General features: G+C 37.2%; 1 protein-coding gene across 1 annotated transcript in view; it reads right to left on the bottom strand.

Moving 5' to 3' along the window:
• The window catches only part of RAD51B (RAD51 paralog B), a 288,156-nt gene that overhangs the window by 246,733 nt on the left and 14,441 nt on the right, over nt 1–26,982 (bottom strand). The window contains exon 7 of the mRNA XM_017829726.1: nt 25,567–25,750. Coding sequence (XP_017685215.1) covers nt 25,567–25,750 — 184 coding nt within the window. The remainder of the gene's footprint in view (nt 1–25,566; nt 25,751–26,982) is intronic.

The following is a 26,982-nucleotide window of genomic DNA, read 5'->3' on the forward strand; positions in this document are numbered from 1 at the left end:
ATGAAACATTTTCAGGTTTAGCCCACTGGGCATGTTGAAATGATAAATCATCTGCAACTATACAAAAACAACCAGATTCAAGTGCCCACAGGGAAAACAGCATCGACCTAAAGCAGCACGACTTTTTCTACATTCCTTTAGGTTTTAATCCTTGGCCAATTCTGCTTTAATATCTGTAAATTCCACATCTTTAACAAGTAAATACACACATCCTCTTTGTTTCCCACCCCTTTATTTACTCTTCTCAACCTTCCACTCAGCCAGTCTAGCTTGAATATGAAAGGCTCGGGGCACTTGATGAAATATTAAAAGATTGGCTTTGTATTGAAAAAAGTGTCTGGGGTGGGGCAGGGGGTATAAATAATGCCATTTTGGTTTTGTTCTTAAATCCCCCTTTGCTATTTGCATTTCAAAACAAGAAGAGTATATGATACTTCAAAATGAAAACAGCATTTCCATTGTCTTTCATTCCTTGTCCATTTACCAGCTGATATCTAACTAGATTTACAAGCAAAATGTTGTCATTCCATTAAATGCTACAGAGCATGCTACCGATATCTCCCTGCCTCAAGTTTCAAATACTGAGACTGTGTGGAACCACAGTTTCAATCTGCAACAGGGTGCAGATGAAACCAAGTAGAGTTTACCACTTGAACATCTTTCAGACGTGACTTTGAAAACTCAAGTTTCCTCTGCTGACTAGAGAACAATATCATGGCATTTCTAATGAAATCAATAGAAGTGACCAAATCATTGGTCATATTTTTGTGCACACTACTTGACTGCCTGTCTCATCTTAGATTGCACGTCACTATGTGTATAAGCTGGCCCATATATTTACATCTAAGATCAAATGGGTGGAGAAAAAAACACCTATTTTTACCAATTTGCTTCAACAAGTGTGAAGACAAGCACCTACTGAACAGCATCTTTCCTTAGTGGAAAAGTTGCTCTTTTAATGACACTTACCGAAGTACCCAAGCCCTAATAAAGCAGCAAGATAGAAATAAGCACAAGCTATTTGACACAGTCAGTATTTCTATTGCGTAGTTCTACTGTTGTAGCACAGTGAAAATGCATTCAAGGACATTGAACTTCTTACAGGGAAAAAACAGGACTCCTTTTCCATAAATAAAAACTCACACAGAAAATTAGCTCCCCACCAAAACAAGGTGATACATATCACCTTACAAAGTGGAAGTGTATTGCAGAACCCAAGCTAATACATTTTGTTGAATGGTGCAGCAATCATTCCACAGTGGCCAGACCAAGCAAAAGCAAAGGATCGGAAGGCATGCTAATAGCATGGGCTATCCCAGGGCTGGGAAAGAGCACAAGAGGAAGGGGGAAAAAAAAAAAGGAAAAGAAAGGGGGGGGCAAAAAAAAAAATCCCTCCAAAAAACCACATTGAAACCCACAACAAACCATGGCTTTCGTGCCATGAAAAGGGAAATACCGAGTAATTCCTGCCTCCTTATATCAACTCTCACAAAATTTCTGGAAAAAGAGACTCTCTTTTCCATCCCCTAAATCTTAAAATTATACCTCTTATACGGGTTTAAAGCTGTTTAAGTTTTTTGGAGGGTTAGGATATACCTCTCCTAACCCTCCAAATCCACTGCTGTGTCCCACAATAATTAAAAAGTTTTGCACTTAATTTGCATGGTGCTAAGAAAAGCTATGAAAGGTAAATTAAATTGGGCATTAGTTCCAAAGCAGAATACTCTAAAAGCTATTGATCTCATATGAAAAGTAATACATGGATATTGTTCTCATCCAGCCAGAAAAGGGAGGCTCTCTGTCTCAAAATGATTAAAAAAGTATGTTCTGCTAATACAATCTTCAAAATCCACATCATGTTATTAAAAAACTCCCATGTCTTTTTTTTAAGGTGTTCTTGCCCATGGAATTCTATACTGCAGCATATTCATGAAACAAGCCAATAGCTTTCCAAGATTAGATAGAAAAAGACAAATTACTGGGGAAACAGCACATTCCTTAAATTAGCTTACATTTTCTTTTTTCTTTCTAATTTATTCCACAACAGATCAAACAGAGAGAACAGAAATTTACATATGCCATATATCAGAGAGATCAATCCCTTCATCCAAACAATCTGAAATTTCCCTGTATTTTGGAAAATCTGCCATTTTTTGTATTTTTGTTGAATCTCCATAATCACTTAGAATTTATTTCATGTTGCATTATATAATATTTCATGTTGTATTAAAGTGATTTCTCATCAAGGCAGAAAAAAATAACATCATAACCATTTCTCATTCTTGTTTTTTCAAGACCCAGAATGAAACTCACTCACTCAACGGGGCAATACTATGAACTTTTATTTAAAGATTATTATTAGAAAAATATTGTCCTGCATGTCTGTAAAAACAACAACAAAAAAAAAATCAAGATAATGATATGCAATTCATAATGCAGTACTTCCTCAGCCTCCTCAGATCTAAAACAGGAGCAATTTTTTCTTGCTTTCCTTTTTTTCCAATGTGCTGATAGAATTAATTTTATTTACAAGATTGTGGGCTTTTTTTGTTTTGCTTTTAATGCTTAGGATATGCAGTTGTGAATGTATAAGGACCTTACAAAAGCCAAGCAGTCAAAAGGAATTTTGTATTTTTATCTTTGTAGGACAATTAATTGTTTAACCATTCTTATTTTTCCCAGAAATGAAAGCCTTTGGCGAAGCTCCTTTTTCAGTCCCCACATTCTGCTTGCAAGTCTCTTATCTCAGTGCTTCTTCAAGAAAGCTTGTAAGACAGTCAAAACTATACCCAAAGAAACTATAAGTCCTTCAAGTACTTCAGGTCTAACATATAGCAGACTGCAAGATCAAAAGAGAAACTGCGAAAAGAATTCTTACAGACTACAAAGTTTTGTGGTAAGATGACTAACAAACATTATTCCAGCTACCCACCCCTGTAGTTATCAAGAGCAGAATCAACAGACTGGTAAGCATCTGGAACAACCTTCTGGATGCAGGCCTTTTTTTTTATTTTTAGGTTCGTACTGTGATGGAATGGACAATGGTACGAAATACTTATTCCTTTATCAGGGCTGAACCTGCTCATCTGACTCTATTATCTTTAGTTCTTGATTTTCAGTTACAATAGAATCAATACAATCTAGGCATACTTCAGCCTCTTCTTCGGTGCTGTGTTCAAAGATCTCTGGTCTAAGGGGATGCATTTACACACAGTTTTCTGAGAAAGGTTGTCACACTTATAACCAGCTTTTATTCAAAAGGTAAGATATAAAGCAAGGCAGAGTAGAAACTTCTCCGACTCCTTATCCTGTCTCAAGCCTTACCCCACTCAATTCTCTAACACTTATATATGATCAGCTACTCAATACTCACACTATCATCTGTATTTCAAATTACAAGAGAGACTGGGAAATCCTCAGCCCAATAAGATCAGTTACTGCTCTCCAAGCCATGCTACAACCTGGACTGAAATTCTTTAAAAGTGGCAGTAAAGCATCACTTGCATTACTAGGTATGGATTATGAGAGTCTTTAGCAAGCAAACAGTCTGCAATATTCTATGATAAACGAGAGTCATTTCCATGTGCAAGATATGTAAAGATGCAATTTTACATTTATCTTGGAGCTTTTCAAATATGATTTTATGTAATTTGGAACCACATTCAAAAATTTCATCTCAGTGTCACCTGTTGGGAGCCACTATTGTAAGAATAGCTTCAGTGTGAATGACAAATCCCAGCTTAAACAATTAAGAGTAATCGGAACTGCTGAAATAAAGGTATATGTTGCATCAAAAGCAACAGTTTAATGGAATACCCAGTGTGACCTAGCACTTGCAAAAAATACAATAGGGTATGAAATCCAAAAAAGCCAAGCCAGTAGTTTTGGTAATCATTACCTATTTCATTGCTGCTCTTCAAAATCTCAAGAAAGATCAGTTTTACTGGAAACTGTCCTAACTATGATAAGAAAAAATATCTCTAGCTAGATTACACTACATTTGAGGAGAATTCCTATACAACCCCTATCTATTTTTTTAATTCAAAATGCAATGGATGCAACTACATAAGCAAACTAAAGAAATCGACAAAATGTATTTTTTGTACTGCTGATATTAAAATAAATAGTAACTATGTAAAATTCAAAAATAAGGCAAAGCACTAGATGAGGTGCTACTGCTAAGCAATTCCACTGGCCACAGGACAGTTGCATTGTTGATTTTCAAGGGCCGAAACAAAACAGGAAACACAAAGGAGGGAAAATTTAAAAGCTAGCAGGAATATATACATTGCAGTAGGAACAAAAAAATAGGTAGTTGTATCATTGATCAGGCAAACTATCAGGGGAAAAAAATCAGCAACAGTCTCCTTCTCTTGAAGAAAAAAAAATAAAAAAGGACTGACTGGTTGCCAAATAAAGATCACGAGTACAGCACGTATCCATTAGCATTTTTTGCGCCCCGAACTGTATCAGATGCTCCAAACATTCTCTGCTTATTTATAAAATATAAAAGGGCACATGTTCACTCAGAGACAATGAAAGTTTAATAGTAACATTAGTTAGATGAATTCTAAAATATCCAATTCCTAGAAGCAAAGTTCAAATCTTGGTAATGTCAATATAAAGTTTTATTTTTCCAAAGCAGATAGACCAGGCTCCTATACCATTCACCATATTTGCCCAGCAGCTTTTTGGCAGGAAAACTTTTTTGGATAAGACTTCAAAAACAAAAGTCGTATTTGGTTTATGTTGATTTAATGTTTTCATTTCTTCAAGAAACAATAGTTGGTCTGATGCCTCTGACTTAAATTGCCATTCTCTTTCTAAAGCTGGTAGTTTCTTTCCATGAAATAGGTCCTGCACAACAACCATAGACTACACTAACCAAACCTGTTAGAAAAACAAAGAATATTCATCAGTAATACAATCACAGTAGACTTTCAGCATGCTTTAACATCCAAGTTGCAGATACAATGTGAAAAATGAATGTGAAAATTCTCTTGTGCTGTATCACAAAAGCAACATGATGATAAACTGAGATATAGAATATATTAACATAGGAAAGGGCACTTGAGATGCCAAGGTAGAAGTAAAAAAAAAAAAAAAACCCACACCGATTTTTCATATAAGAACTAAAAGTAGCTGATTCATCCAGCAAGGCAGAGAAGTGCAGAAGCAACTGGCAACAGCAACAAAGACAGCTCTTCCAATAGAGTCACATGGAAGGGGTGGGACTGATTCATAGTGAAGGAGAATCTATGAAGATGCCTGAAGCAGATTTCTAAAAGTCACAATTCTGAACTACATCCTAAAATGAATGTAAAGTTGAAGATGTTTGAGGACAAAGAAAGTAGAGTGGGAGAGGAGAGGGGAGAATGGAGGAAAAGAGAACATGCGAGAGATGGAAACAGTTCCAGTAGAAAGCAGGAAGTAGGAGTGACAGCCAAAACTTTTCCCAACAAAATAAAAAACAGAAAGCATAAACAATATTCTGTATCTGTTTACGGGCTGAGAAGGAGACGAATTAAGCAATATATTGTGGCAGGTTGTTGATTCAAATCTTAAAATTTAAATTGAGGGAATAGATCAAAGGAAGACTAATTAAAACAAAAATCAAATATGGGGCGTGCAATTCCTCTCCTTAATTACTCCAACTGTAAACCCCAGGGCTTCACTAAGTACTTCACATTAGCTCACTTCTTCCACAGCTGAGCTGTTCCAAAGGAAGTAGCAAAGGGATGGTTGCCTGGAATTAAAATGAAATGCCTTCGAGTTCCAGTATGGTCTTTGTAAGTGGATGTGGGCTTTCTCCAACTGGCAAAGCAAAAAGGCACCTCCTGCTGGGGAGACTCAATCAAAAAGGAAGAAGCTGGCTTCTTGGAAGGAAAAAAATATGACTAGCTCCTAAAAGGATTTGATTACTCTCTAACCTGAATAGAGCATCCTGAATTAAGGACAGATGCAGCTACAACATAGAGGATTTGTCCTAATCATGAGATGAAGAGACCATGCTAGCAAGGAGCTATAATAATTTACACCCTCAAATAAAATTCCCTACTTTTTTATTTCAGTCCAGTACACATCCATACAGTCAGAAAGAGCAGTACTGAGAGATGAAACTCACTGGCAAATACTCAAAGCAAAACAAACAAAGAGGTAAGCTCCATGCAAGCCACTCTGTTCAAACTCCATGCCAAGTAACACCCACCTAACATGCAGCATTTTTTTCGAAGTATAGTGACAATCACATAAACATTAGTAAAGCATACATAAATGTCTCTATCTACTTGACAAACATGGTTCAAACAAAATAAAAGATAAAGTTAGAACTCTGTCCTCTAGTAAAGAAATATCCTTTTTTGGCATTCAAACAGTTTTATGAATCCTAAAACCTGGAACAGGAGGAGTGATAAAACAACACAGGAAGACAACATAAATGAAGCTCATTTCTAGGTTCTAGTCCAACACCATCCTTGTTAAAATGAATATTATAAGAACATCAGAAGAAAGAATGAACTATGAACTATCAGACAGGATATTATTGGAGAAGTTTGTATTGCTGCTCCAGTTTTGAGGACTGTCAGTCCATTACCTAATGCTAGTATTGAAAATGTTGAGAATAAACAAATGACTAAACAGTACTGTCTAAGGGTACAGCATCGAACGCAGCATAAGGCAATTGCTTTGGAATACCCTAAATCAAATGTTCACATTTTGATTAGCAAAACTACCAACCTTGGTTATCAAACTTCGCTACAGTAAGGAATGTGGTATTCAAATTGTTCTGATAATAAGATGATATTGTTAGACATCCACTTTGTTGGCAGATTTTTATCTTTCACCTGCTATCAGAGGTCGCATCACAAATGTGCTGATGGAGTAAGCAAGACTAGAAGAAAATAAATAAAGAACTTCTATTAGAGAATATGCTGTAGACAACAGATTACAAAACCAAACATCGGCAACACGTTTGAAGGGAATCTGGCACTATATATTTATGATTCAGACTGATCATGTCCTGCCCAGTTGTCTTTACAAAACCTCAACAAACTCAAAGACTTGGAGATGGCCTGCTTGTACTGAAAAAGAATTTGTGCATGTTTTCCTTTCTTTTTCTCGGAGTATTTAACTGAAAGCAAATCTCTGAAGCTGCTCTTTCAATAAAATGTGCCTATTGCTACAGGCAGCTAACTCCATAACTGAGTTTGGCTTTCTTTCCTACATCATAAAATTAATGACTCAAGTGTCATCTACTGTGTCTGCACTCAAGTGGAATGGAAGACAGTGCCAAAAACATCATACAGAAATAACTCATCAATTTTATTTCAAATTTGATATCATATCTTGAAGTACTGTCCTCCATGCAGATTAACAAACATACTATGCTCGGAAGACTAGACAGTCACCTTTAAGGTATGGAATTCAAGTTAATATAATGATCTAAAGCAGATCTTCATATTTTCAATTAAATTAAAAACAAAACTAACAAACAAAAACCACAAATAATTAGCCTGGTTTTCCTCTCATCTTGATTATGCTCTTAAAACTTTCTGTTTTATTTCACAAGATTAAGGTAATCAGTATGGGGGGGAAAAAACTTACTGCAAACAGTAGAGAACAGCATTCGCCAAGAGTCACCAGATAACTGTCATGAAAATAATACTGCATTTTGCTACACAGGGGCTTGGAACAGAAGACACGTGCTATTTCAAAAATCCCTGGATTATCAATCTTTTAAGTGTACTGTTTTATTAGGGGAGAATTCCAACATTTCCCTTGAAGGAAAGCTTCTTAGAGGAAAAAAAACACAAGGAGAATATTACAGGAAAAAATACAGCTTGGAGTTATTCACACAACACACGGCTTTAACTATCTCATACAATATCTGCTATTTCATGACCTACAGAACTTTGCATCAAAATTACTGCTTCAGCAGTCAAAATACTCAAGACAGGTGTCCTTGCAATGCTGCAATGAAGTCTGCTGGTGGATTCCTTTCAGCTTTCTGTTACATCCTTTTCCATCACATTCTATTAAAAGATGGCTCATGGAAACTCATGCTCTTTTTCTCCCCAGGCCTCTCAGCATTCAGAGGAAGATAAGATTTGGGGCTAGAATTACCACCACATGCACTATTAACTGCAGACGATGGGAGTAGTTTCGCTGGGATGTTAGGGGTAGATGGCAGGACATGAGGAGTAGCAAACCCCCTTCTTACATTTGCTTACTCTGCTGTAAATGCAGACATGTGGGAAGCAAACAAAAATAAGGCCAGGGCTACAGAGCTGTAACCTCCTTCTGCAAACACAGCTCCCTTCGCTTGCAGCAGATGGAAGAAACAAATATAAAAAGACTTTCCTCTAATGTAGATGTTGCTCTTTCCAGAAGAGCTCCCTCTCCAGCTTCACTGGAACATAAAGAGGAATGATACACAATCCTTTAAAAGCAAAACAGCCACTCTATCACTAACACCACAGTGAAACATAAATACCCAAAGAGTTTAGGTGTCCAACAGAATCCAAACCCAGAGTGAATGAGAGGCTGCATTCAAGTGCCATATGTGTTTCAGCATTCCATTGAATATGAACTTTTTTTTAGTTCAAACTTATACGTGGTTATCAAGTAACAGGGAGAATTCATCCAAACTAATAAAATATAAAAGGTTGCCTCCTACTTATTGGTTCCAAAATAAACACCACAATCAGTATGTGTGATTAAACTTTGCTTCCAAACTAAACACTGTGTCATGCACACAATTCAGGGTTTAAAATACCACAAATATTCTGAAGGGGTCACAAGGTACATAAAGACAAACATAAGATGAATTTACAGCAGGAAATTTGGCAGAGAGGTATAAGGGAGATGGAGGGGTGAAGGCTCATTATTCCAGAGGAAAACTGGTACAATCTGGTGCACACCTGGTTCTCCTTCAGCACTGATTACCACTGTAACTGAAAGCGCACACAGCTAGGAGGAGGACCCTGCACAGATCTCAAAACCAAATTATTCTGATGTACTCCAACGTCTGCTAAAGCACCATGCTATGAATACTCAAGTGTTCAGTCTGATCTAACAACAGCTATCAGCTGTGTTTTAGATTTCATGCTCATTGCCAGAGGGTTCACAGCTGGGAATTACATATAGGTCATGTGAAAAACTCTATAATACTTCTGTTCTCGGGTCTTATTCTGCAATAGAGAACAATATTTCAGAACACTTTCCAGCTGCTCCATCTTCAACTGAATTCACCTTACAAAGATAATCTATGATGTAACTACAAGAGAATTGCCAATGCTATGCCAGGTCCCCTTCACCCACCCCCCACAGCACTTGCCTAAACTATTGCACATGCTTCCATTTTCAAGCTCCTGCATAATTACAACAGACCTGAGCTTGACAGAAAAATTGTTGTCATTAAAGGCATGATTTCACCAGATTCTCTGGCAGCATACATCCTCCCTGACCTGTACAACTTCAGTATTTTAGGGAAAACCTTTTCATGATTCAGCCAACATGGCTCAATTTTGACTTGCCCCTGCCTTTCTTTTCTAGTTCTCAACCTCTGAACATCACAGTCAGCTTGCAACCACAAAGGCTGGAAAAAAACCAGAATTACAGCGTTCACTTTATATTCAGGGAGAAAAGGATACACTCACCTCAGTATCTGAATTTCCCATTTCTGCCAAGCAACAGGCCGAAAGCCAACACAACTTTGTAAAGAGAAGTTCCTCTCCCTTTTGGTGATGAAAAGGCACCACCTTGTGGATGCTGCTCTGTAAGAAAGGCTTCACCAACTGGCAGAAAAAATTCCAGTAGAGCCAATATTGTCAGTGGGAGCATCAAAGGTTTGCATAATGAAAAAAAATCACTACTGAATAACAAATATTAGCACATATTTCAGCCAAGAAAGTACTCTGTCTAACCCAAGTGTGTAATTAAGGCTTCCTTGTATTTGATCTCAAAGGCAATACTGAAGTTCTTGAGACAAACCAACTACATAAAATCTTAACAAGGGAAGGAATTTAACTTACAACATACAAAAGTAAGCTTCTTCACTATTCTACCTATATTTATTATTTCTCCAGCAACCACTGATTAGACACTTATTGTAAGAATCTAAATTAACATATTGATTTGCTTGCAAAAATACCATTTTTCCATAAGCAATAGCCAAACAGCAATCACAGTCAAAAGCAAATTTAATCAGGCACTATACAAAATACATGGTTGCTACCTTTGTCTCTGAAATAAAATACCCAAAGCCACTACAGGGCAGTATGTTGGACATTAGAGCAGGAATATTGTACTTACTTCAGTCATTGAGCAAACAGTATTTGCTATAGAGAGAATTCTTCATCCACAGGCCTTTTCATTAAAGTTTCTTTTTTCTTTGCATGTCAAACTTGGACCAGGGGAGATACCAGACAATACAGCTAAGAACATAATCCAAACAGCTTCTAGTTCAACGTCTAACTACTAGAACTTATGTTTTCCTATCAAAAGGCCATAAACATCTTCTGAAAAGCAACTGATGGAACACAAAATTAATGACAATGGGCTGATGCAATACAAAATAAATAACAGAATACAATTCAGAATATCAATATATTTGGTATTCAGAAAAATGTAAAACAGCAAATGCCCGTGATTGCTCTTTTAAAAGGTAGTCAGCTCCTTTTTATATCATCTCCATATTCTATCAACATTGCCAGAGCATTTATGCAATTTACACAGAATGAGCAACCAAAAAACCCATAAGAATATAAAATCTGCTTCCAGTTCTTGAAAGTATTTCTATGGTTAATATTTTAATGTAAATGCTAATATTTCAATGTCTAAAAATATGAAGAAAAAATGGATTGCAATGACTTCTAGCACAGGGATTTAATTTTATCTTTTAAGTTCCGGAGTCAGTACCTATAGTTTCAGTATAATTAGCAACCCTTGATAAAATTATTTCTTGCAAATCACCTGCCATCCCTATATTATATTATCTTAGTAGAGGAAACCCACCTGAGAGGAATTAGTAGATTTAAGTTAAGTCTTAACCCATACAGCTGAAAAACACATCTGTTGTCTAATTAATGCTCTAATTGAAGTGAGAGGAACAAACAAACCACAGCAAAACATTCAGTAGCAGCACTAAAAGTCCCCTGCACTTCCTGCTAAATGCTTGTGCATGAGGACCATAAATGAAAGGAACTGACTACAATGGGACAGCATTAGCCTTCAAGAAGGACTCAAAAGACTGGAGAAATACTTGCAAAAATAAAAAAGTGGCAGGGAAGAGATGAATTCAAGAAAGCACAAGCTGCTACAAGCTTAACTAAGTTTAAAGATAAAGATCAGCTAGCAAAATGGCTGTTCTTTACAAAAGGGTATAGGAACAACAGCAGAATACAAGTGAACAAGTCAAAATACAAATATATTGCATCCTTGCATCCAGGTGAAAAAGTTTTTCAGCAAAAAACCTGAAAGATCACTTTTCAGTTGGATCAGTTCCCCACTCCAATTCACTATATAGCTGCACAAATGTTTCTGTAGGAACAAAAAAGGTAACATAAGGTGCATATTTGTGTAAGATTACATATATATATGCATATACAAAAGTCTACAGCGTTGTCAAAAAAATTATGAGTTACATTTTGCCTTCAGACTCACTAATATTTTATATGTTGGTTAAGTCTGTTGAATACAGCCTGAATTTTTCAGCCACACATATTTTCATCCTAACTGGCCAGGACACCATGGTTGTGCTTATTTCAGAAAACAAAAAAATCCAAGAAATTCAACCATGACTAAATAGGCACTGTAAATCAATGGCTGATGTAAAAGCATGTGGCTAACAGCTCTTCAGCCTTGCACAGATAAAATGAAGAACGTACAAAAGGGGAGTAGAAAAAAGAAGACTAACAAGAAAATCACACAAAGGGGTGTAACTTTAATTTATGCTGCCACTTTCCTCACCATTTCCAAGAAAAACTTGCTCTTGATATTGAAATTAGATTTAATATTGTGACTGGTGTAACAAGATGGTAGATTTCAAGGTGTCTTTAAACTGGAATTTAGAGGGGATAAGAGAAAGGAACAAACCAGGAAAAGAAACAAACCAATAAAAGACATTTATCTGCAAAACAGGACTCTATTTGAAGATATCTCCCTGAGGTACATACTGAAGCAAAGGAAAAAGAAAACCTTTAGGAGTAAGACAGATGTTCTCACTGGTACATACAATAGATGCAGCACCAAGAATACACACCAACCATGGTAATGGACAGCGAAAACCCAGGAAGGTCTCAGTGTCAGTTTTCAACCCCAATTGCTTTAAAATTTGGTGCAGGGAAGGGGAGAAGTGTCAGCTTTCTGCTTCCATTTCAGTGCCATCAAAACAAACGATGAACTGCTGTTCTACAAAATTACTTACATGTATTTCTATTTAAGAAAAAATTTCCTTTATCTTTATTCTTCTGCTAGAACTTCCACATGCCTACACTAGGAGAATGGATACCAAAGGAAATTCATTCACGCCAAATGATTAAGCATATCAGTACTGTGTGCTTTACTAGATCACTCACATACAAAGGGATACAAAGGGATACAAGCATTTGGTGTCTTACAGAGTATTACAAGCCTACAATTTAAACACAAGTTAAATTTTCAGATTATATGACACAGCAAAACTAGGAAAGCTTAATGTCACTGCTCATCAGTAACTCCACAGAGTCTAAACTAGATGAAGGAATATTTACAGGCAGAAATATCCTCCTTTATTAGACCAACTGACAAGTAGGTTTTCCAAAGCCCCTCTTCAGATTTCTAGTGAAAAGCTCTCCCTTTTCCTGACTGCATTAATTGAGCTAATAAAAAAAACTTTCACATCACTTCCTATCAATCTTTCTTCACTTTACCCTTACCTCATCAGTTACAACTCTGAATTAGGAAACAGATTTACTGAAGCTGAGAAAAAAGATGAAGTAATAGAAATACTCTGAGGTCACAGACTGTGTTAGTACATAAATTATTGAAAAAATTTTTGCATTGATAAAAAAAATCCTTAACACTGTAATTCTATCTATAGTTTCTGACAGAAGCACATGACAATAATTGAGTTTGGGTATTTTTTAGACCTCAGGAATACAACCTATATGACTTTTATCACTGATAGCACAGTAACATGAACCAGGCATCTTTGCCTGGTACCACAGAAATTTTATTTTCCTTGAGTTTTTCTCTTCACATTTAGCAAAATTTATGGACCAAATCTAAATTATATTTTACCTAAAAAATGTTGTCAGTCTTTCAGCTGAACTGGGGTAAAGTGACTGATCATTGTTAATTACACAGCATTTCTTCAGACACTCTCAATACCTGAGAAAATCACAGTAACAAAAACCCAAAACTTACATAAATAATAAAGCTAGATTTAATAGAATAAATTTCAGGATCTGCATGACACATAGGCTTCAGGCATGGCTACAAATTCTCATATTTTCTGCTCCAAACTCCAGAAGGCTCTACAAGTATACTAGGGCCAGGTTCAGATTTTTAAGCAGCATCTACCATTCGTGAAGTTTACAGAGTTCCAGTAGTTTACTGTACTCTGTTAACAGCAAATTAAGTTGTGTAATCGTTATTGCTGTACAACCTCTCATTTCCTTGCTCTTCACAGATCCCCTCTGTTTAGTATCTCCTTATATTTGGAGAGCTCTACGAAAAAAAGCAGCAGCTAAGTCATTGTACCCACAATTCATATTCACCAGTACGCAAACCTTACCTCTATCATCCAAAGACTCAATGGCAGGAACCAAGAAGAAACAGTCCAGCCTTCTGCACAGATTGTTTTTCTTTGAGAGGAGAAACGCATAACTATTATTCCTGAACAGTTATTCCTTCAGAAGGAATAATTGCAAAGCCAACTGCAAAATAGCAGCATTTAAAGGCAAACAGAGCACTTAAAGTAAAAATGAGCATTAAAATAATCAAAAAGACATTCTTTCAAACTCCAAACCCCATGGAGGAACACTCAGACAACAAAAAAAACAAGCAAACAAGACATGAAAGCCACTGAAATACAAGCCTAGTAGCAGACCAGTTTACTACTACTTAACGTCTGGTAATAGTTGTCTCTTAGCATGAAAACGAGTTTAAGGCTTTGGAAATTAATGGAACAACACAACACAACTTGTTGGGTTGTGTTTCAAAAGCCACCATATCAGACTGGTGAGAGGTCTGACATATTAGTGATCCAGTCAGACGTGAATGACCAGATCAAATGCAGTTAGGACAGTCAGGTATGCACAATGCAATTTACTCCCTATCACTGGGTTTTAAAATAATTCAAGTATTTCGTTATATCCTATCAGCAAAAATTACGTTATTCTAGGAGACAAAAAAAACTTGTAGATATACACAAATACTGCTTTATAATATAAAAATTTCATATTTATGCTAATAGATTTTGCCTGGCACCAAAAATGAGAAAAGCAGGTATCTATTGTGATTTACAAATTGTGGTCTTTGGAAGTTGACAGCACTGGAATTTTTAAAAAGCATGCAGACACACAGAGAGGTCCTGGACCACACAAATACCTACAGAAACTTTGTCTCTCCAAGTAACCAGTATGAAAATATTTTGTTTTAGCAATAATCTGAACTGTTATTCTCCAGTAACTGGTCAGTATCACACTACTTTGGTAGTCTACATACATTCTACTTTCTACATCAATAGCTATTTTTGCTGCAAACAATATGCATCTTCATTCACATTTTAATAGAGTGTCTCAAAACAAAAAACTCCACATATACTACCCGTAGACCTATTCTTTTCAAATCAGACCTCTCTAGGGGCTCTGCCTTCAGGTCAAATCAGCAACTGTAATTTGCAGAAAATGTTCTTAAAAATAGAACGACAAAATACAGGAGTACGACAGCTACATACAAAACTTCTAATGAGATTAAACAAACCACTATTACTCAAAACAACTGCTACAAACAATGTAGTTCAAACAAAAGAAAGAGCAGGAAAGTACCGCACGCCAAGTAAGTCAAATCAAGATCACAGACCTTCACCTACTTGAACTTACAGTCTTGGACAATTCAGTAAGTTCTCTGTAAAATTTCCTCTCACTAGTAGACAAAAACCAGGATCTGTAGATAACTACATTATACAGACTTCTAAAGCAGCAGCTGCAAAAACTTTGGTAATAGTTTAACCATAGTATGCTGACAGATGGATATGAAACTATTAATAATGAAAGGAACACAAGCAGGTTATGAACTGTACAAGCTTTTATGGGTTGTTATACATTTCATTCTGAATTTTAGCACAGGAAGAAATACTGTGGTTTGAAAATCTACTATTCAGCATGATTTCTGATCTCAGCTATAATTCATTATGGGTGGGTAACTCAAAATACAGCATATTATGATGAATTTTAAAACCAGAATGTGCAGATTAAAACCAGGACACTGACCTAATGATACACTAGAGCCCTAAGCAATGTAAGAATAAGCTGTATGCAACCAGACATTTGCTCACCTTTAGTCAAATTACAAAGCATCATAATAATGGTGTATACAACTAGTGGTCTAGTGGTTAGGGTGCAGGACTCTCACCGCTGCGACCCGGGTTCGATTCCCAGCCCCCCGGGCAGATGGAGCTCGTTAGCCCTGTGAGGCAATCCATCTAAGAGAAGGTCACTCTAAACAAACCTACGTCCTGAGACCCTCACTGCCACTGTCCAAGCTTTGCTCGGCCCCGGCAGATGAACCTCAGGATTAAAGGGTGGGCTCAGTTCAGCGCAAGCTGTGTCTCACCTAAAAAATCCACTGCGCAGGCTCGAAGGGTCAATGACCTTACCCAAATCTTCGCTCGCGAAGACTGGCCATTATTATTATTATACAACAGTCCTTCCTAGTTTAAAAAACGTTCCAAGCACCTAACATACTTTTTCTCTGCTCATTCAGAGTAGTAACCTGGCCATCATTTTTCATACTCATATTCATACTATGTATTTTCATACATATTCATACTACCCTTTTTACTGAATATGTAGTTTTACATCCAAAATCTTTGCTGCCGCCAGAAACCACATATTCCTACCTCTTCTTTCTGCCTACCTTAGTGCCTGTTCAGCTGCACAATTGACCAGTACATTTTTTAATTCTGGTTTGGTTTTCTTTAACTGGTTTACATCCTTGTTCAGGCTCATCAGCAAGCATAAACCAGTAGCAAACTTGATAGTGAAATCAAGTAACAGGCAGGTAGAAAAGAAAAAAACATGCATTATTCCCTTTTTGCTGTTTCATCTCTGCCATTGGTTGACCACCTCTTGACTCACACTTTCTGTAAGCAGGCTCAATTAACCTACTACCCACATGCCGCTTGTGATTTCAAGCGATAATTTATTTTGCTTGCAGCTTTTATCTAGTAGCCTTTCTTTCCTAGGGACAACTTCAGAATGACAATTGAAGTTCAGTGGATTTCCAGGCAGCAGCTTCATCACTTGGCTAGTGGTAGCCCTACTGTGACTCCCTTAAGTCATTTGGAAAAAGAGACATGGCAGTAAGCGTTGCTGCCAACTCCAAACAATATCTCTAGCCAGTAACTATCTCCTTTACTATTGTCAATCTGCTCTTCCAAAATATGACAAGCAGGAGCAGGCTTCACAAAATGTTGCAGTAGCCTCTTTTTGCTTCTAGCAGCTCCATTCAGCTTCCATCACAAAAGCTAAAGAATAGAGCATACCTGCTCCAATACACAGTATACTAGTCCTGTGCATATGCTCTGTACTTCCTCAAAAACTTTGTACTCACTGCCCAAGTATGACTGTTTTCATTACAATGCCAGGAGGAGCTGTGACATGGAGCTCTTCCATGCAACCAGAGAAAGTTAGACAAGCCCAACACATGCCAGCTTTAGGAGACACAAAAATTTAAGAGTGATAGAGAAAAACACATCGCCTTATATATAACTTCCAATTATCCAGTTGTACCTTGCTAGTATTGTTTATAAGCTTTACAGGCAAATAACTTCAGTTTTGTATTTTGAAGACTGCTAACATCTGAAGCCAGTTTCCTTAAACTAGTGTTCTTGAGAAGTACCCAGAGCACCAGCATGTGCCTGCACCCTTAAGAAAGCCTCCCTTTTCCCTAGGGGAGACCTTTATGAAGTTACAAAAAGCATCTAAGCAGTAAGCAATTCTAATTCTCTCAAGAACTAAGGGGTTTTGCAGGAAAAAACAGTGTTTAGTTCATCTATTTAAACTGGTCTTGCTAACCAGCATATCATGAAAAACATAATACCACAGACTGCCAGGAATCCAGTCAACCTCAGATATCGTTGAAGAGAAAAGTACTCTCTGCCTAGGTCAGAAGTACAAGATATAATAAATACAAAAGTAAATATGGAAAATAGTGGAATCTGAATACAAATAAAGTGATTTTTATGCTGGAGTGGGCAATGCAGCTCATCCAAACTAGATTCAAATACTGAGGGGGAAAGAGATACCATCCTACTAAAATTCAGATGTAGTCTCACTAACAAAACCAGCATCTCATTCATTCCTGTCTAATTAAAACTTTGCAGATGACTGCTCAGTCGTATTCAATAAAAACCTCTAAATCTAATTTTGTTTATCTAGTATATTACAACAGAAATACTATATTCTCAAATGTGAGACAGCTATGCATTTTACCAACAGGAAACGTGACAGTTTTGATGAGGTTACTGAAATCATGTAGACTCTCACTGGAATCCATATTTGGAATGGATCTCCCTCAGTTTGATTATACCAAACTTCTGCCAAATGAATAAAAATGCTTGGTGTTAAAATGATGGATTTTCTTCTTTAAAGAGAAAATTAGGGTGAATAAATCAACACCTAGCTGAAACTTCAAAGAAAAATGACATAAAACATACTTGTTCTCAATAGAGAAGATGGGGTCTTCTTGTAGAAAAATCAGAAGGAAGTTGCTCAGGATACCATATGTTATAGCTCAGAGATTCCAATTCCAAACAAAACTGAGTAGCGAAACCAGAGCAAAACATATAACTCTTCTAATGCACAAGAGCCTCAAAAGTAGAAGAAAAAGTGCAGTGAAAAGCTTGTTCTGTAAACCTAGATACTCCTGTTTTCAAGGCAGCACAGGATCATCAACCATCTAGCTGCAACGGTTTTTAGTCTGTTATTATCATCCAACTACAAGTGGAAAGAGAGGAAATTCTGCAGACTGCAAAAGGCAGGTTCTGTAGTTAACAGCAGCAAGCAGATTGCTTCCAGATCACATTGCATTAAAAAGCAGCCCCAACAGCATACCTGGTTCCACACAACTGCAATATTGTCACAAAGCAGTCCTGTAAACAACACAGAGAGTGAATTGGTACCATCATCTCTACCACCAGTTTCCAAGAAAGTAAGATTTTACTTTTGATCTCTGGGCACATTTATATTGTAAGAGACATGCATTGCTCAATCTTAATTTTGTTTTATCCCTATTCCTTTATGCTTCAGGGGGACTGGTACAATATTATTTAGAAGTAACAACTGCAGAGCAGGTCCTCATTATTCCCAGAAACCTTGGGGCTGAGTAACCATAAAGCAAACAAACCCTAGGGAATCTGGAAATCAAATCACTCAGCTCGTACAGGTAAGATTTTTCTAACAACTTGTAATCTGGTCAACTATTCCTTGCACTGCTCTCCTGTCTAAAGACTAGAATCACTTTCACCTACACATTACACAAATGCAGAAATATTCCTAAAGAACCTACAGTTTAAATAAAATCAAAGGACAGTGAGGTATCATCATCATCATGGCTGGGCTTCACGAACGAAGACTTGGGACAGTGAGGTAGCATATGAAAAAATACAGAAGAATTGAATACTCAAAATACAACTACTTTTCTGCAGAGTCACAAATAAATTATTGGCCTAAAGGTTCAGGTAGTCTTTCATACAGTCAAAACAGTACATCTTGTCAAACCCTAAACTCCCAATACAAGGCATAAAAGGACACAAGACACAAGAAACTGTTTATTTATTTTGGAAGAAGTCTTTCAGAAATTCAAGTCAAGGCAGATATTAGGAAAAGTGTCTGCCCTCCTTTATAGCAAGTATTGTGCATAATCATATAACAGATCAAAAACCAATCTGGTACTAAAATCTCACTCCTCTCAAGTCCCTCTCCTATGTTAATCCTGGTCCATTCCTTCTACATAATTTCATATGTGCAATTGTGCAGAATGATAGCTTTTGGCAAAGTCACTTGCACTGTAAAATGGAAAAAGTGGAATACTTTAAAAGAAAAATCAAATTGAATTCAAGTATCATATAACTTAAAACTACCTCCTTTTCTATACTTCGTCACCACATGAAAACAGGAAACATTGCTCTACCATTTCTCATTCCTTTTCCTCAGCAGTATTAAACATTTTATGAGCACAGATGGTCCAAAAGGAACACTGTGTTGGGCCATAAACTGCAGCAACATATATTCTCCAGACACACATAAAATAGAACACAAATGGCAGCAGTACTGAAGCCAGTTAAAATTATGTTTTAAAGTCATTTTAAACTAAAACAAAGTTGTGCCTTCCGAAGATAATTTTTAACAAACATACAAAAAGACAAAACTATCTAACTTTGCCACTCTAATAGCACTTAACAGTTGAATTAACTCCCTTTTATCCAAAGTATTTTTTGCTCAGTACTGTGGAGTGGAAGGATAATTGAAACATAAACAATCTGCCAACAGAAACTGGGTTTATGAAGTTTTAGCAAGGGCAAAGAAAGAATGCTACTCTATAAGTCCCCTTTAACCATTTTGGTTTCCCAAGTAAACACCAACAAAAATTTAAATTCATTCCAAATCACACTTTACAAACAGCAGTGTTCAAATGTATGTGAAATTCTGACACTTATTTTTTAAGCCAGCATTTGTAAGAAAACAAAGGGTAACACTACAATATTTAATTAAAAACCCCAAAGCTATAGACTCAGTTCTGGGCATGAAAGTACTGCTAACTATAACATGGTAGGAAATCTTAACATCATAGAATGGTTTGGGTTGGAATGGACCTTAAAAAATCACCTAGTTCCAGCTCGCCTGCCGGGGGCAGGGACACCTTCCATTAGACCAGCTTGCTCATGCAACCTGACCTTGAACACTTACAGAGAGGGGGCATCACAACTACTCTGGGTGCCTGCTCCAGTGCCTCACCACACTCATTTCAGAGACTATTTGTTATTTAAACTGATGAAGCATACTGAACAAGGTTAGGTTTTATACCAAAATACTGTGTGTTTGAAAGCAAAAATTCTGATACAGCTAGCACAAACAATTTTCTAATGTTGTTAAGTTCACCACGAGGACATGAACACCAAGATGAATTTTGGTGCAGGGGAAGCGAAACATCTTCAAGAGAACAAGCATTGTCTTTTATAGAAGAAAGTTAGTTTTGGAAGTAATCTCTCTGACTTAGGAAACAAATTAACTGCTGTTTTCCATGGCTTAAAACAAAGTTAGGGCTACTCAAAGATTCTTTGTTTCATACAGAGAATATAGTCAGTAAATTCTGCAATATCTGCCTTATTCTAAATATTTATGCTTCTGTGGATAATGTTCACAGTATGATTAGCATAAGACACTTGTATCTTTTCATCCTATTGAGTTGATCAGAGATAACTCAGTTTCTCCAAGAAGCTAGTGAATTATCTTAATAAAATTCTGCAGGCTCTGTGTATTCTAATCAGTCACATACTGTTTTAACTTTCATGCTGCTCCCTAGAGAAATATAAAAACTTCATGGAAAAAAAAGCATAAAAGTTACTCATATGGAAGGGAGAAGCAAAGGAACAAAGCAAGTAGCAGTCCCAGACTGAAAGGAGAATTACATTATTACATAAACCTCAAGCTTTCACAGCAAGCAGATGGCCAGGAGTTCAGTGTGATATGTAGAAACAAAAAGATGCTTCTATTAGCAGTTGGGGAGGGTATTCAAGTTCCCACACATACAAACACAAGATACACTTCAAACCTGAGTGACAAGACACCATACATAAACATTTGCAGCTTAACAGAAAAGGATCCAGACTTTCCATTGAATTCTTACCACTGGAAATGGTTTGAACCACATCTGGCCTAAGTATGGCTAGTAAAATTCTGGTAACTCAGTTCCAAAATGTTTTCTTCTGTTAAGGTTAGCTTCTCATTAAAGAAACACATGTTTCAATGTGGCATAATATAGAAGAGATTTCTCTTTTTAGAAAATTTCAAAATGGAACATTTTGGTTTTGCTAAGTTCTCTAAGCTTTGCAAATAAGTTTTTCTTATTCTAGATTTAAAGAACTTGCAATTATGGGGATACATTCAACTTTCAGATGAATTTGTCTGGACTGTAAGCTGCTGAAATGCAAAATTCATTTTTATACTTTGCTATTAAAAGGTATGTTTAATATGAGTGTTAGAGAAACAGTAATTGAATTATCTTTGCAAGTTTTCTAGCATAGAAAATAAAAGCACTGGCGAGTAAAAGAAAGTTAATTTTGTTTGATTAATAATCAAGCTATCCTTCTCAATTTCTAGCAGTTGCTTTTGATCTGACTGGCTAGTTCCAACCAAACCTGGCAGAAAAAAAAATACGTTTTGGTCACAGCTCTGTGCAGGAAAAGGGAAAACGGGACATTCCTACATAGTGCCCCATGGAGGCAGAAGCTTCAGTGACTGTTCAGTCATCACTATGGCTGCCTGGTCACCTGTCAATAGACCATAAGTGATCCAAACCCTGTGCTGCCTCTTGCTCTGGCATCATGTATAACGCCTAGGATGAAAGCAGGCTTACCGCTAAGTTACACGGAAAAAAAAAAATCAAAAAAGAAGACCAGGTATTATACTTCACTTTTTGAGAAACAGCTTATGCTTTACTAATATGTATACACAACAACAACAACAACAACAACAACAACGCTTTGTTTTTCTTTGTACTTTACAAACAAAACAAAACAAACACCAAAACCCAAAAACATTAAGTCAAGCAAAAAATGAAAATCACACACCACTTTCACTTGGCTTCATTCACTGGCTAAGATGGTACCATTCAATTAATATGTTTGATATTTTTTTTCATCTCAAAAGATGGATTTAGGTTTAATTTACTACAACTTACTTAAATTTTACACTGAGGATGGCAATTGCTACTTTCCAATGAGCATCTGTATCTTGCTCCTGGACTCAGTACAAGTGCTTTCTCACTAGTAATGACTCTGTTCTCACAGTATCCTCTCAATAAACAGCTCTGTTATTCCATTTTACAAACTGAAAATAGAGGTGCAGAGAGATTACTAAACAATGACCATCAGTTTTGATGCAATTAAAGTCAACTTTTTTCCAAATGTTGCAGACCAGACAGAGCTACTTGGGTTTGAAACAGCTCCCCTGAGTTGGTAAAAACTATGAGTGCTAGTCACTTTTGCAGGTCAAATTCTGTAACCTCACATCATGAAATATGATATCTGTATGACATGAAACATACATAATCATAAACAGATTTTATAACACCAACAGAAAGAACAGCACTGAAATCCTTTGAACTCCAGCACAGTAGAGTAGCACAGGGTTTCCCCAAATTTAACTCTGCTTGAACCCACTTTCTTTTAAAGAAATGCAGGAGGGGAAATGCCCACGAAAAAATACTCAGTGATAAGCAGCTATTTATGTGTAGTAATGCATTCCAATGATTAATTAGTCCAGTAAGAACACACCCATTATTTGAAGTCTGAACTTGCTTAATTCACCTTCCAACCACAGAACTGTGGTACACCTGTGTCAGCTGAAGAGAAGCTTTTATCAAATACCTCTTTGCCAAGTAGGTGCACACTGACTAATGAAGAAGCCCTTAACATTTCCTTAGCTAAGCTAAACAAAGTAAGCACCTTATGTCTTCATTCCCCCAGCCATTTTCAAGACTCTTCTCTGGAAGCTGATTTTTCACCATCCTTCCTGGACTGTCAGCACCAGATGTACTGCTCCAGTAACAGTTATAGCTGATACCTCCTAATTGTCAATTCCCCTGCTCAACTACTCAAAATTTTTTACCAGACCTTTAGCTACAGCCAAAAGGATTGACTTCAAGTTCAAATCCAAATCCTATCATTCATCAACTCCAAACTTGTTGCCCAACTTAGTATTTAGTTGCACTGATTCTGCTATGAAGTTATTTGTCCCATTTATTAATTATCTAAATCACTTTGCGACCTTACTAATGTTCTTAGTCCCAAATTTATGATTTTCTAGGTAGGTAAAAACATCTGAAATAATTCCAACACAGTTATTTACAATGAGAACCTCGGAGACTCTGTTGCAATGTATGCAACAGCAGACTGATTTGTAGTATGCACCAACATCTGCAGATGCATAAGAGTCTGACACTGGATTTTGCACGTTAGTCATACACAGCCTTACTTAGGGATCCACGTTCGCAAGGTCCTCCTAGAATTCTCAACTAATAGGACTTAGATTTTATTTTGTTAACATAAAATTTAGCAAATCTTTAAAATACTCCAGAACCAACCAACAAGCAATGTTTATTAAAGATGATGATAAATGAAAATAGAGTTGGGTTTTCATTGAATAAATTGATAAATCTAATCAACAGGTACTTTAAAAATATACAAGCTTTCCATCTGTGTATTTACATGTCATTATACAGCTCTATAAAGATTTTATTTAAAAGGCAAGACCTTTCAGGGACCAGTTCAAAAAGATGAAGGCTGTGACCACAGCACAAGTTCTCGCCCAAAATTCCAGAACTCCTTACCAAAGTGTTCACAGTCAAAAATAGTAACAGACCAGCACATCAGGTACTGCAGACGTCTTAAAGCAAACATATCAGCTTTAACATAATGGAAGCCTTTAGATGTTAAAGGTTTATTTTCTTCTTACATGGGGAAAATTAGGATCACAGTCTTAGGCTACTCCATACTGTCCAGTTTTAAGACTTTTGTGCATATCAACGCCGTCACTCTGACTAAGCAGGACAGCAGCCTGAACTGTCAGACATTCAAAGCCAGCTCACTTTTACCATTTCAGTGAAGGTGGAGGAAGGGGCAGGGGCTGTCTAAAGGAGATGAAAATACAGAAATAGAGAAAAAATAGTATATTCTCATAAAATTTCTCCCCTTTTTCAAAGCGCTGCTTAATATTTTCTCAAAACATCAGAAGGCACATACTTACACACAATTTCTTCCTGGCTTTTTAAAGCACTGACTAGGAAGCTATCTTTTGTTCCTGAACCTTAAAGGCACTTACACAGGGTTTAATCTTCTCCATCAAAAGTCTTTAGAAATCACATGGCAGAAGGAAATCTATTTCTCTTAAATTACATCAGCCAGTTCCACACCTCCTATTACCGGTGTCATAGTTTCTGTGACCTCAGGAGTGTCAGAGTGAAAAGGCCCTACCAGTCTTATTCACATTCTTACCTCAGTTTCTCTCTTACACTGGAGTGATGAGTAGGTTACCCATACCAGGAAATACTTTCAAGAGTTGAGTTTCAATGGCATCCTTTGATATGATCCTTCATGCATGAACACACACACAAGAACATTTATACAGTCTAAAGCACTTTTCAATCAGTTCTACCCAGTCCCTGCCCCCTGGGTGTCCACGTCTTCCTTTTTATTTTATGGGCAAATCCACAAACAAGGATTTCCTGAGCTGTTATCCTCCTTTCTGCATAAATTAGCACACATTATCAGCCACAAAAGGAATTTAAGGTGTTCCAGAGTATTAGGCCTTTTGAGATTCTATTAACTTGAGTAAAGGGGACAGACACAAAAAAAGATCTTCAACTAGCCAGGGTATGGACTAGTTAGAGTGACATTGCAATAGAAGGGAACCATCAGGGTTAAACAATATTTAATGGCAACAAAATAAAATATAATATTCAAGAAAAACAAACAAACAAAAAACAAAGCACTGAAACAGCTGGAGAATCTTGTCCCTTATTTGAAGTCCTAAATGTAAAAAACCAAACAACAAAACCCCACACACAAAAAACCAAGAAGCAAAACAGTTACTGTTCTTCCATTTCCCAACTATTTTTCAACTGGTACCTGTCAGAGACTGAAATGGTTAATGATTTATGCATTCTAGGATTGCCAGGAGACTTTTGCAGGCTTTTGGAGGACTTTTGCATTATACCTATGATTCATTTTCCCTTAAGGTTATCTTTAGGCCATATTGCTATAAGTGATAGGTATAGATGATAACACCCAAAATGCTAACGTACCTGTTTACCTTTGAAACAAAATTGTTCTAAAATAAACCCTACATATATGTCTTCAAACACGGATTTTCAGTGTCGTTTCACTCTAATCCACCCCAAGGGATTTATTAATAAGAACCTGGGTAACCCCCCCACTTTTCTGGGGCAGGTTGTAACAGTACCTGCTTGAAGATTTCTGCTAGAATAATTTTCTGGTTTTCATCTTCCTGTCATTTTCATTCTTTTCCAATTTTATGACTTCATAGTCTAAGGTAAAAACTTAAGCAAGGAGGAAGAACTTACTGGTATTGAGAACTCCTCTGCCAAATACTTCAACACTGATGCTCCTTTAGTCAAAAAGTTACTTCTCTCTGCCAGATTGCCTTGAAGTTTTGTGTCAAACTCCTTTCTGACAACTGAAGCAACAGAGTCAATTATTATGAGTTTAACTTTCTTTGAAATAATTTCTTCTTCCAAAGACATAATCCTAAAAAAAGAAAAAAAGAAAAAAAGAAAGTCACTGATAGCATTACTTACACAATAGAACCATTTTATAACTCTGAAATTGTTTAAATAAAAGGATTCCTCCAATAAGTTGAAAGGCAGCCCTTCTTTTTCCCTCGTCACACACCACCTCCATTAACATCTACATGTATTGAAGAGATTTGGAAAGGAATGTGAGGCTCACTGGTCCACATAACTCAAGGCAGAATCTCTCCAAAAGAGAGGATTTGGAAGAATCTCTAGTTAGCAAGACTATGCTGTACCACCCCCAAATGGCAGATGGCAAGTAAAGTGGACATGGAAACTGTGCTTTTTAGCTCACAGTAGATGCATCCCATGGTCCACTCCAGATTCCTTGGTGTCTATGTATGCAGAAGGTCAAATACATTTCCGCATAGCTCCAAACCTAATTTGTTAATAAGGATGGATGCCATCCTGAGGGACCTGCACAAACTTGAGAAGTGGGCCTGTGAGAACCTAACGAAGTTAAACAAGTCCAAGTGCAAGGAGCTGCACCTGCATCAGGGTGGTCCCAGAGACGAGTACAGACTGGAAGAAAGTGTAATTGAGAGCAGCTCTGCAGAGGACTTGGAGGTCTGCGGACAAAAAGCTGGGCATGAGCCGGCAGTGCGCGCTTGCAGCACAGAAAGCCAACCATATCCTGGGTTGCAGCGAGAGGTGTGGCCAGCAGGTCAAGGAAGGTGATTCTCCCCCTCTACTCTGCTCTCATGAGACCCCACCTAGAGTACTGCATTCAGTTCTGCGGTCCTCACAAGAAAGACATGGACCAGAGAAAGTCCTCAGGAGAAGGGCTACAGTGATGAGCACATCTCCTACAAAGACATCCTGAGAGAGCTGGGGCTTCTTCAGCCTGGAGAGAAAGTGACTCCACGGAGACCTCATTGCAGCCTTCCAGTACTTTAAGGGAGCTTATTTATAAGAGGCAGAGCGACTTTTTACATGAGCAGGTAGTGATAGGACAAGGGGAAATGATTTTAAACTAAAAGAAGAGAGATCTAGATTAGTTATTAGGAAGAAATTCTTTACTCAGAGGGTAGTGAGGCACTGGCACAGCTTGCCCAGAAAAGTTGTGGATGGCCCATGTCTGGAAGTGTTCAAGGCCAGGCTGGACGAGACCCTGAGCAACCTGATCTAGTGGGTGGTGTTCCTTTGTAGGGGGTTGTAACTAGATGATCTTTAAGGTACCTTTCAACC

The sequence above is a fragment of the Lepidothrix coronata genome, unplaced genomic scaffold, assembly GCF_001604755.1.
Source record: "Lepidothrix coronata isolate B3197 unplaced genomic scaffold, Lepidothrix_coronata-1.0 Scaffold168, whole genome shotgun sequence".
Taxonomy (NCBI): Eukaryota; Metazoa; Chordata; class Aves; order Passeriformes; family Pipridae; genus Lepidothrix; species Lepidothrix coronata.